Genomic DNA, 12,774 nt, shown 5'->3' with positions numbered 1-12,774 from the left:
ACCAATCTAATCTAAAATTTTGGAATGGAAATTGGAAACCTTGTTTCGGATCCAATCGTTCCGATCATCTTTTAAAGTTCGATCATAACAATCCATTACGAGACCATACCAAATAGGTGTTCCATCAACATGTTCCTTCACACAAAATATTGTAGACTACCAAAAGACTGATGAATATCTATCTGCATGAGGTATGCTTCAGCCTTCACCTGAAGAAACAAAGCAAGACATCTAGCAGGCCTACTTCTGTCCGAGATCCTCCAATGCCCTCCGAGGTTTCAGAGTTTCCGCTGCCGACTTGGTAAATCGATCAACCTTTGTGCTTCTGAAATTTTCCTTCATATACAAAGTATTCACCACACTCTTGGGAGTACTAGGGATCAAACTCTCTTTCTTCTCCAACCTTGCGGCACAAGAAACAATTTTACTTTCGTTCATATCTTGCTTCCAACGTTCTTTCCTAGGTGATTCCGACTTATCTGAGAAACACGAGCATGGAGCTTGAGCAATTAGCTTTCTTTTCCATGTAAATTAGAGTTCGAATAAACGCATAGAGGGTAAGGACGATGAGAAATGATGAAAAATACGCTTACCTTGTTTCAAAACAAAATGTGGAGATGTGAGACATTGATCCACAGTATCAACATCAGCGTTCGGATCACTTGCTGCAGGGATATCAAAAGGACCAGAACTGATGCCGCTCATCTTAGCATCAATATCACCAGTCTCATCACCTTCCTCCTTTAGTCCACCTACAAAGGTGTCCTCATCTGACATAGGAGAAAGAGTGGATTCCCGAACTTCCTCTGCCATTCTTTCCCTACCATCTCCATGTTGCTCTGCAGAAACTCCTGCAGTTTCCGGACCATTTTCTATTTTTTCTTTCACGTCCTCACCAGCTTCATTGGCATCAATAAACCCTAGTACAACTGAAAATACAGTAAAAATAATTGTTTCAGTAGATTACTCGAAATCTATGCTCACATCCAGTAACTGTAGCTTTCCAATCTATAAACTTCCAATTAACAACGAATTCCGGCTATTGAAGTAAAGGATAGTTGTCTTATACGATTATATCTAATATCCTAAAGTCTTGGGATCGTAGTTAACATTAATAATGAAGTTTAAAACTAACACTTACCACAGCTTGAAAAATCGGTAATAGGAGAATCGGCATGGCAATTACTATCCATTTTCTGGGCGGACCTTAGCTCCTTCACTTCCTCTAAATTACGCTCAGGATCACCATGTTGACCTGCAGCAACTGGTGCAGTACCAACATCACTTTCTTTCCCTTTCTTCATATCCTCGTCATCTTCAATCATTGAATTGACATTTGACATCTCTGGATCTGATTTCAAAATGATATCTATGTTGTCATCTCGGAAAAACTCCATCTCAAAACTGGAGAATAAATGCACAGCAACATTCAACTTCGAGGCTTCATTTTCTGATTAACATCAAATATAAACAAACCATTAGAGAATGAAATGTTTTAACGATTTCAGCTGAATGAAGATTAATTGTTTTAAAAGAAACCAACCCAAAGATATACAGATAATACTTGGATTCTAACCAACGCATGGTTTGCACCCCACTCCCCACCCCATCATTTGCCACCAGGTATAAAAAGTGATAATAAAAATATAACGATAAAAGGTAATAGAAATTGAAAACGACAATTAATTTGCAGTAACTTATTCACCCTTATGCAATGAGCACTAACCATGACTAGAAGCAATAGCTGGAGAATCAGCGGAGACTCTTTCTGCAATTCCAAATTTGTCACCTTGCATAGGCAAATTCCTCCTTTCGGGATCATTTCCTGTAAAGAGGCAAAGAAAATCTGTCAATAAACATAAAAGAGTGCAGAAAATCAGTTAGAGATAATAAACCGTTATACACTCTACAAAATGATAAGAGGTATCGTATAGCTACAAGTAGCAATACATTGTACATAATTCAAAAGAAGATGCAGACTGCAAGGACACAGGTCAGTGAAATGTTGTGCATTGAGAAAGTAAGGTCACCTGAAGCATCAAAATTTTCTGAAATAGCTAATGGAAGAGCATCAAAATTAAGTTGCTCCTGAGAATCAAAATGGATAACGTTGGAACTTGATTCTGAATCCATCTTCCTGAAGTTTTCTATTCTTTCTGCGGTTTTGTCATCCGCAGATATGGAATCACCTGAAGCAGCAGAAGAATGTGAATCTGTATCAGAAAGGATTGCTATGCAATTTGATGAAGTGAATAAATGCTTAATTAGTGCCAACAAAATGAAAATAAAAAGCAAAACATGTTTACCTTCTCTCAAAGCTGAACTTGCATATGTGGGTTCTTGATCCACAGTACCTTCAACGTCAGGGTTTAGATCACTTCTTGGTGCAGGCACATCAAAAGGACAAGAATTGATGCCAGTCATCTTAAAATCAGTTGACATTTTGCCTGTACTTCTGTGGACACTAGAGTATTCAATACTACCGGTCTCATCATCTTTCTCCTTTGGTATTTCATTTACACAGGCGTTCTCATCTGAAACAGAAGTGTATGTGGATTTTGGAACTTCCTCTCCCATTGTTTGATCAAGATTGTCACATTGCTCTACAAACACCAGAGGAATTTCCAGAACTTTTTCTTCTTCTTCCTTCACATCCTCAGTACCTTTATTGTCTTTTATAAGCACTGCATTGAGGTCCTGAAATTCATCTCTTGTGCCATCTCCTAACAATATTTGCATCTCAAAATTGGTCAGTCCAACAGATTCAACTTTTAACACCAAAGCCCTATATAACCGAAAATACAGAAAAATAATTATTGCAACAGATCCTCCTTTCAATTTTACAACCAGGCTTAGCTAAAAAGATTAACTGGAAATATAAGTTCACGTGCAATAAATGTAACTTCCCAGACTATAGACTTCCAAATGTTGGGCTCTTCATTAAAATTGTATTAGCTTAGACTCTTGGAATTGTAATTAATTTAAAATATTATAGTGAAGTTTAAAACTTAACACTTACCACAACTTGAAAAATCGCTAATAGGAGAACCGCCATGGCACTGAGTATCCTTTTTTCGAGCTGGCTTTAGCTCCTCAATTTCTTCAAATATAAACTTAGGATTATCATGTTGACCTGCAACAACTTGTGCAGTACCAAAATCACTTTCTTTCCTTTTCTTCACATCACTACCATCTTCAATCATTGAATTGACATTTGGCATTTCTGACTCTGATTTCACGGTGCCATCTATTTTATCATCGCGGAAAATCTCTTTGATCTCAAGACTGGTGAACATAGGCGAGCCAACATTTAACTCCAAGTCTGTATTTTCTGTTCAACCCAAAATTACAAAAACAATTAGAAATGAAACTTTTTAATAACCAGAACATATATAGATGAACTCCTTGGATACAAACTTAGGCACTACCTTCACCACACTTCCCACCCCCACAACCCCCAACTCTATGCTACCTGGCTTAGGAAATGAATATAAGAATAATAAAATACAATTCTTGAGAAACGAAAACAACTATTAACTCGCAGCCGCTTATTCACTCTTGTGCAAATAAGGACTGACCATGACTAGAAGCAGTAACGGGAGAATCAACTGAGACTCTTTCTTCCATTCCAAAATTTTCACCTTGCATAGGCAGATCCCTCCTTTCAGGACCATTGTCTGTGGACAGTAAAATATTTTTCTCTCATTAAGCATCATGCCGTTTAGATATCGAAATGTTTGCATTATCAGTACAGAAAAAGATAAAGAAAATACAAATACGAATAGATAATTGACTGCAATACACTCTAAACAATGACAGGAGGAGTAGAATAGCTACAAGAAATAATTTAAATGTACATAATTCAAAACCACTATTATCATAGAAAGTGTTCGTTAGATGATAACTCATCAGTAGATAAGGTTCAAACGAATGTCAGAAGCACAAAGCAAAGACCACTCATAGGGCAGTGAAACATGGTGTGTTCACAAAGTACACTTACCTGGCCCAAAATGATCCATGCTGACAGAAAATGAATTGACATATAATGAGTTTCTTTCTTCTGATAAATTGCCACCATCCGACCTAAGTTCTACTAACTTAGTAGCATCATCAACATTCTGAATACCAATTACTTCTTTAACTTCATTTGAATGAACTTCACCATTTCTATGGCCATACAAGAAATCAGTATCATCAACTTCACTATTGTGAGTCCTGAAAGGACACTCCTTGGAGCTAGATTTAACCTCCATCTTCCCGACATTTGCTATTCTTTCTGCAGTTTTGTCATCTGTGGATATGGAGTCACCTGAAGCAACAGAAGCACGTTTATCCAGCTCTCCAACACTTCCAAAATTGAATTCATCTAATTGCAATGGAGTTTCTGAAACCTCATTTGATCTCCCATTTGCAACATCAATGCAAACACTCAAAGCAGGGACATTCTTATAAAACTCCACCACCCGTTCGGTAAACGCCATATTGGAACCTGCTGAACCACTGGTCATTACACAAGCTCCCTTTTCTTCAACTCCAGAATTTCTGCATTTATCTAAACCAGCATAAACAGAGTCACCAGTCCTAGAAGCTTCAGTGAATATTGCTTTACGGGTGGAATCATTAGAACTCTTGACCTGAAAATATTCATCCATAGCTTTCTCACGATCAATATACTCTTGGATAATAGCAGATGCAGTATCTTGCTCACTACATCTTGCATTATCTTCCAAAATAAGCTCTTCTGTGAGTGGAGCATTAGCAAGTTGCTTTTCATCCGGTTTTTTAGCTTCATCTTGTTCTGCATTCCCAAATACTGTATTCATCTCCCAGTGAGTGAAAATTTCAGACTCAACAGCATGCATTAAAGCCCTATTATCTGCAAATCCAAGATCTACATGCTTATACTTATAAATCAAGCTAAAATGATATCCAGTTCATTTAATATCATCAAGCAGCGTGTCATTCTAACATTTCAACATCAAGGCAATTTAAATAAGAAACTGGTAAAACACCAGAATAACAAATGTTCGGAATTGGTTACAATGGATAAAGAAGAGGCATTTTCTAAAATATATTCAGGTTTATTTCAACATCAAGGCAATTTAAATAAGAAACTGGTAGAAACCTGAGTAACAAATGTTCGGAAGTGATTACAATGGATAAAGAAGAGGCATTTCCTAAAATTTATTCAGGTTTTAAAGCTCATCACTTCTCATAATCGGCATCATAAAATGTTAACATGTTAGGTAGAACATTAGTCTGCTATAATCAGATAAATGCTGGTTCTGAGTCTTCTGACTACGCAATAATGATATGTGTCAAATTAGCAAGTCTTACAATACCTTTCTGGAAATAAGGTAGCCCTTCAGCATTTTCTCTGAAAGTTGCATTTATATCCACATTTGTGCCATTCATGGTACCCAAGAAAGCTTTATCAACTATACCGGCCTCTGCTTTACTCTCTAACGCACCATTGTCTTCTTGAAAGGTTGTACCCTCATCTAGACTCTCATTTCCTACAAATGATAAGAATAAACAAAAAGCATTACAGACACAAACTTTCATCTTTATCAGTTCCCAACCAAAATCGGCATGTCATATTATCACCTAACTTCATATTTATGTACAAAGTGCTAGACCATGTCCATTAAAATCAAACTTGAAAAAAATTACTAAAAGATGAAGAATCAATAAACACTGAGACAAAGGCCCCACCTGAACGCATTTGAGGTTTGGCACAATCGTTATCGGCAGATAGTTTGACTTTTCTAATACTGTACGTATCAGCTATCTCATTGGTTCCAGCCAAGCCAGCTTCGATTTGTGGCACTCTGTCACTTTCAACGTCATTACTCAAAATAATGCCATGACCCCAGCTACTCTGATGAATCGGTTCACCTCCAACCAAGCAATCACCAACATTATCTAAATTAGACTCAGTTTTTGAATTCGTACTTCTAGAATTTACAGCACTATCCAATATTCCAGCATTACCATCCATATTGGTATTGTCATCCATGTGGATACAGTCATTTGAATAAAAGGATGTACATCTCTTCATCTCCAAAGAAGCATCCTTTGGTAGAACTTCACTGTCTACACACAAGAACCTTTTTGAAGGACCTTGAGACTTGTTGTCATTCACATCTTGCATTTTTGCCAGATCAAAATCAGAAATAGACCCTGATTGTCTCTCATCCACCTTTGAATCCATAGAACTTTCATGATTTGAACAACCTCTCACACTTGCTGCCACTGCATGCTCTTCAAGGACACCACTAGAATCCTTATTAGCATTGTCATTTGTGTACATAGAGTCTTCTGAAGCCAAAGAAGGACGTCTCTTCTTTACTTCAGAAGCTTTCTTGTTTATGTCAGGATTACCACAATTCACTTGATCCAGTTGGAGAACAGATTGTAGAATTTCACCGTCTACAGACACCGCTGTACTTGAAGGAACTTCAAATTCATTCTCATTTACATCTTGCATTTTTGCCAAGTCAGAACTAGAAATAGACCCCGACTCTGTTTCGCCAATCATGGCAACCATAGAACTTTCAGGATTTGAAAAAACTTTCGTATGAGCTTGCAATGTGTGCTCTTCCAGAACACCAACCAAATTAAAGGATAAATTTTGGTCTCCATGCACCAATGCCTCATCTCTTTCATGTAGATTTATGCCTTCAACTGGTAATTTGAATTTATCTTGAAGTTGATCCCCTACTGCAGATTAAATAATCATTAGTATCGCATAACTTTTTCGATAACTATCACTAAATTGACACTATTTTTTAGGAAATGAGAAAGAATATCAGTCTCGCCTATCCATTCTAACAATTAACCAATATATAACATCAAAGATAGAGTTTCCAACTTAGTTGACATGACTGTCCATAATGCCCTAAAGATAAAAGTTAACAGGAAATGAGAAAGAATTTCCATCTCCTTCTCCTCTATCTGTTCTAAGGATGAACCAATAAGTCAAAGATAGAGTTTCCAACTTAGTAACGAATTTGTTATATATGATCATAAACAGAGGGAAAAAAGAAAAAAAAAGTAAAAGCACTAGTGTTGGTAATCAAGGCCACAGAGAAAATTTAACTGAACCTTAGTTGTGGAAGTCTAAGGTCAAGAACATTTATATCATGTATTGGAGAAAAATTCTTGTACTGACCCTTGCTCATTACATGAGGGAGCTCGAAGGAAGAAAAGCTTTGAACAAGTTCACCAGCAGCTGGAACAAAGAAAACAAACGTACATAAATTATGACAGACAAATTCCTTGACACAAAGAAAAAGTATAACAAAGGGAGTTTGTTGAAGGCCTTACTATCTTCAGTTTTTGAGTCGCTTCCAACTTTATCCATAATGCTATCTTCTAAGGCGATTGGACTGGTTCTGTCACCACCAAAGAGGTCATGCCCATGTTTCTCTCTAATGTTTCCAAAAACATTTTCATTGCTTTCAACAAAGACCTCCTGCTTATCCTCAGCAACCTGACAATCTGTCTTGTCAAGTACACCATCATCCAACTTGGAGTTTCTTTCAATGCCCTCACTAGCATACTCTTCAACAACAATTTGTTCAAAATCTAATGCTTTAAAAGATTCATTATCTTCCCGCACAAAAGCATTAGCCCTCTCATGAGCACATGGGAGCTTCACCTGCTTGGAAGAAGTTACTTCATCAGGGTGTTCAGTCGCATAACTAGGAAAGTCTACCCTTCCAATACAATTTATATTGCTTTCTCCAACAGTAGTAGCTTGAGCTTCAAACTGATTCCCATCTACACTTCCAGCTGAAAACAACGCAGCATAAAAGGGGTTTAGTTATCACAACCAACTACAACTGAAAACTATTCAATCTTTTGGTGCTGTACAACTTTTGGAGCAAGTATAAATCCAGTAAATAATGCTTCTATTACCAATAGCATAAAAGTGATATAGAGAAATTATGCTCAAATGGTGTGATTCATTAATACCAGTTAACAACAGAGGCATCCCCATACGCATGAAAATGAATTAAGACATTATAAAATGAAACATGGAATACCTTTCTTTACTAAAAAAATTGCTGGTAAAGTTACTGCAGTATCACTGGTCACAATTCCACCCTGATATAATTCTCTAATTGTCTCTGCACTAGCTTCAGCAGTATTGCCGTCTGAATCCGTACAGACTGGCTGCCCATCGCTTATAGGTTTTTCATTTTCTTCAAAGCTTTTAGAGAATGACTCAAATTTGCTTATGGGTTTTTCATCCACTCCATCATTTCTTTGGTTTATCATCTCAACAGTCAACGACTTGTCTGTTTCCAAGTCCAACAGCTTGGAACATTCACCTACAAATTAGACGAACTCATTAAGCACCAAAATTAATTATAACATCCATTCAACAAAAACAACATTAACACCCTTACCTTCACAATCTGGTTTAGATGTAGGTGATTGACCATCACCAAGACAGGTAAATTTGGAAGACCCTGCATTGCTGGGCTTATCTGGACAGTCTACTGGGTTTCGTTTAACGAAGTTATCATGACCAGTATCACCTCTGTTCAATGATAGACAAGAACGATCATCCAAATACTCTGCAGCAGTGTTATCATTGATGACATCATCCACCATAACACTGCCCACTGTATTAATTGCTACATCCTGTGCCGTTTGGACTTGAGATATACCTTGAAATCTTGCAGATTCTGAGGGATGATTTTCCTTCATATGCGCTAAGATTTCCATCACTTTATCCTTGTCAGGATATAGAGAAGACACTTCAAAACAGGAAGGCTGCCCCTTTGCATACGATTCCCTCCTCTTGGTTGATTCATTTACAATATATGAACTTCCGTTTTCCAATGTTGGCTCTTGAATTTTCTTCACAAACCCATCATTTTTAACTCCATCAGAAATTTCACCCTTGTCATCTAAGTCTTCTGTTATTAACTTTTCACTAGCATTTTGACTGGACCGCCTTACAGGCTTAGTAACATTAGAATATTTTACAGCAACTAATTCTGTTGATTGCTTCACCGCTCCAACGGCTTCATGATTTCTCAGCTCCCTATCATCAGAATCAGCAGAGGGAAACAATGTAGTCTTGCGTCTGGACCTCCTTAAAGGACCATTGAGTAGGAGAACAACACCTTCTTCTATTGTTTCTACACTTTGCTCAACTTTGGAAGCTCTTTCCAAAACTGTATTCCTTGGCCGTTTTCTGGTATCAACCTTTGCCAATTCCTTGCCCTTCTGGACCCCAGAAAATCTCCGCCTCGACATTGTACTTGGGCCCTTTGATGGTTCTTCAAGTTGAGGAGCCACTTGGCATTCTTCTTGGCCTGACAAATTTCCCACAAACTCCATTTTAGGCGTCTTTCTCCTACCAACAAATTTAGTATCTGTCAATTGCCCACATACAGAGTCTCCATCCCTAGCTAAGTTCTGTTTTGACCTCCTTATGTTCTGAAAAGATCCAATAGATTCGCCAGCATTGTTATCACTGTCCACACTCTTCTTCATAGACTTCCGCCTCAGTGACTTTTGATTTTTGCCCTGAAAGGTTTCTTCAAGTTGAAGAACTTCTTGACCCACTTCCTGAACCTTGAGACCATCTGTTTTACTTTCAACTCCTGAACTCTTCCCTTCCACCTGAGTCCGCGAGCGTGTGATCCTACCACCAAGATCAATTTTTACTGGTTCCTCATTCAAAACACTTGAGACCCTGACCTTAGTTGCATTTCCTTTTCTTGCAGGAACAGTGTCTTCTGAAGTCTCACTTGGTAAAAGAACCCCATGACTGCCTTCATTTTCCTTGGTTTTCTTTGAACCCTTTGGCGCTAGACTCTTCCTCAAAGCCTTCAAATTTCCACCATCTTCACTCACCACCACCCTGCCTCTCAACTGTCTTTGAATCAACCCACGACTCAAATTTGCATTTTCTGTATTACCATCAAGTCTTTCATTTAACTCAACTTCCAGAGGTGGTTTATCACAAACATCAACCTTCTCCACCCCAGTTTTTGCTTTCTTCTTTCTGTGAAGAGGTGAACAAACTGCTTCTGCACCTCCTCCAACTGGTTTTTGCGCCCTGGACCTTGTAGCTCTACCTCGTATTTCAACAATATTTATATCAACCGATAATTCAAGTCCTTCAGAATCTTCGAAAACCTCAACATGCTTATTCTTCTCTGACACCTGCTTGACAGACATTGTCTTCCTCTTTCGCGGCTGTTTCTTCTTTGGATTGTAATTGCAATCCGAATCCGAGTCTTTATCCGTACCCACGAAGTAAAAAGTTTCATTTTCTGGACTGAAGGTCACTGTCTTCACCTTCTTTGTCCTAAGGTCAGAATCAATTTCCCCTTCATTTTCTTCTATATCTTTACAGACTGGCTCAATGGGTTCTTCATCTTCCTGTTTATACAAACAAACAAAAAAAAATTGAAAAATGAAAAATGTTACCGAATTAAACAAAAAACCACATCATAAAGTACATAAAAAGGAGAGACATCACCTCCAAATAACAAATTGAAAAATTATATTCATAACTTCAAACCCAATAAACCACCCCTACACACACATGCATTTTCCCCAATTGAGTTGAGCGCTTCTTGAAAATATAACATGAAGCCCAGAATTTTCCTCTCAATAATTTTCTCGGCATCCAAACAGAAAACAAGACTAAAGAAAATAATCAGAAAGATGAAAACATACAATATGGATATAATAAAGATGAAATTTTTCTCTTTAAGACGGGATTACCTTGAGAAGCAAAGTGAGCCTACTGGCCATTTCAGTGTTCTTCAAATTTGCAGGAATCCCGTGCTGTTTACAAAGTGATTGAAGTTGCTTCCTCTTCATCGCATGGAAATCCATCTCTCTCTAATCACGCATTCATAATTCAGGATTCAAAATTGGAAAAACAAATTGAAACCCACATCATAGAAAGCAGAAAATTAATATATGGAATAACAATTAGGAACAATTACTGGTACCTATTCTTCTTTGCCAATGCGAAATTGGCCTCCCAGAAAAGTCAGAAGGTTTCGGAGGAAAAGAATGAAAGAAAGAAAGAAAGCGCGAGATAAATGTAATCAATCAATCAAAGACGGAGGATTTAAAAGGTGTCTGCGTGTTTTGGTTGTCGAGAAAATTGAATTCGCCTTTTGGATGTCGACGTTTTCATTTTCCGAATTAGATAAAAAGGAATCGGTTTGAATTCCGGTTTTTGCTTTTTCTGCTGTTTTGAATTCAAATGGAACGAGTTTCCCGCTTTCCAACACGAAGAGGGAAACGATCGTAATTTTGATAAGTGAATATTACAGGTGTCATGTGGCTATAGGTTGCTTTGAACAAGAGTTTCAAATGACTCTGGCTTATTCTGGGTTTGGGTAAGAAATTTAGGGTGCGTTTGTTGCACCGGACTGTCTCGGACTGGACTAGCTGCAGGGACTAAGTTGGATTGGCTTAGACTAGACTAAGCTAGACTAACTTAGTGAAGCGTTTGGTGCAGTGTCGGACTAAGAAGTAGGATAATTAATAAATTCTAATATTATATTAATTTATCTATATCTCTTTTAATATTTTATTCTTACTTCTCTCATTTTTTTCCTTCTTTTTTCTGAAAGCTCTTCATCTTCTTTGAAACCCAATTCTTTTTTCTGAAAGCTCTTCCTCTTCTTCGAAACCCAGTTCCATACTTTGAGATCAAATCAAAACCAACTTCCTACAATTACATATCAGAGGAATCGGACGACGGCAAGAGCGGGACCTTCCTCAAAGGTTTGCAGCACAAAAGTCATTGTTGGAGCTCTATGCAGCTGCAATTTGGTTGGGCCGCCGAGAATATTGTCGTAGTTCTCTCGGATTTGAGATGAGGGAATGGTCTCCCATAACCGCCGCCGTTACGATCTCAACACCAGATGCCAGTACTTCATCCAGGGCCTTCGTCTCGTCGACCTCGAGTACCTCCGCCGCACCGGCAACTTCCTCCCCCCACCCAACGCCTCCGAGTCCTGCTGGGTGCCTCCGTCTGCAACTAGTCTCTCAAAAATGGATCGCCCTGCGCCCTCTGCACCACCAGAATAACCTGGCAGAGCTTGCTCTTGACCTGCGAGTCCGTCGGAAACGTCTCCACCTGCGCGGCGTACCCGTCTTGGTGTGGTGCTGTGATCTCGTTGGAGAGAGGGCGCAACGCAGACGAAGCAAAGTCTTCGCAAAGGGAGGACGCCAAGCTACACAAAGGAGACGAAGCAGGTCTTAGCAGTCCCGTGGTTTTCGGGGGGTTTCACTAAGACGACCTAGTGAGGGAGATAGTCCACACGAGTCCGAGCTAGTCTCATTTAAGTTAGTCCCCAAGCTTACCAAACATGGGACAATAATCCTAGCCAGTCCAATCCCACTTAAGAAGGTGAAACAAACGCCCCCTTAAAGGGTAAAATAACAAAAAACTACCTCAATTATGACTCACGATATTATCATACCTCACTTTTTAAAATTGACAATGTCATACCTCATTTTTAGAATTTGGTCCAATGTTATACCTTCCGTTAGCTTGGCCGTGAATTTCTCAGTTAAATGCTGACATGACTTGATTCGAGGCCCACTTTCTATTAAAAAATTAATAATATATTTAAAACTTAAAAGAGAAAATTAGAATCCTCTACAATTTTTCTATATCATTTAGATTAAACATCTGTGCCTTTTTAAAATTTGATTAAAACGCTTTGAACAATAGTCACCTTTATTTTTTTAAATTAAAATAATTTTTTAATTTAT

At 38.2% G+C, this 12,774-nt stretch overlaps 1 protein-coding gene across 1 annotated transcript; it reads right to left on the bottom strand.

Moving 5' to 3' along the window:
- Positions 1-50: 50 nt before the first annotated feature.
- On the bottom strand, positions 51-11,173 carry LOC137725078 (uncharacterized). Its single transcript, XM_068463682.1, has 17 exons — positions 10,992-11,173; positions 10,759-10,878; positions 8,418-10,410; positions 8,052-8,339; positions 7,330-7,797; positions 7,175-7,234; positions 5,716-6,723; positions 5,343-5,516; positions 4,001-4,876; positions 3,579-3,677; positions 3,020-3,331; positions 2,307-2,723; positions 2,031-2,189; positions 1,727-1,825; positions 1,142-1,450; positions 594-929; positions 51-479 (listed from the first exon to the last, which is right to left on the bottom strand). Exons 2-17 carry the CDS (start codon positions 10,870-10,872, stop codon positions 241-243), a joined length of 6,951 nt encoding a protein of 2,316 aa, XP_068319783.1. The 5' UTR covers positions 10,873-10,878; positions 10,992-11,173; the 3' UTR covers positions 51-240.
- Positions 11,174-12,774: the final 1,601 nt, after the last annotated feature.

This window comes from Pyrus communis, chromosome 2 (assembly GCF_963583255.1).
Source record: "Pyrus communis chromosome 2, drPyrComm1.1, whole genome shotgun sequence".
In the NCBI taxonomy this organism is placed as follows: Eukaryota; Viridiplantae; Streptophyta; class Magnoliopsida; order Rosales; family Rosaceae; genus Pyrus; species Pyrus communis.
The sequence above is the reverse complement of the archived record's forward strand: the minus strand, read 5'-3'. Positions and strand labels throughout refer to the sequence as shown.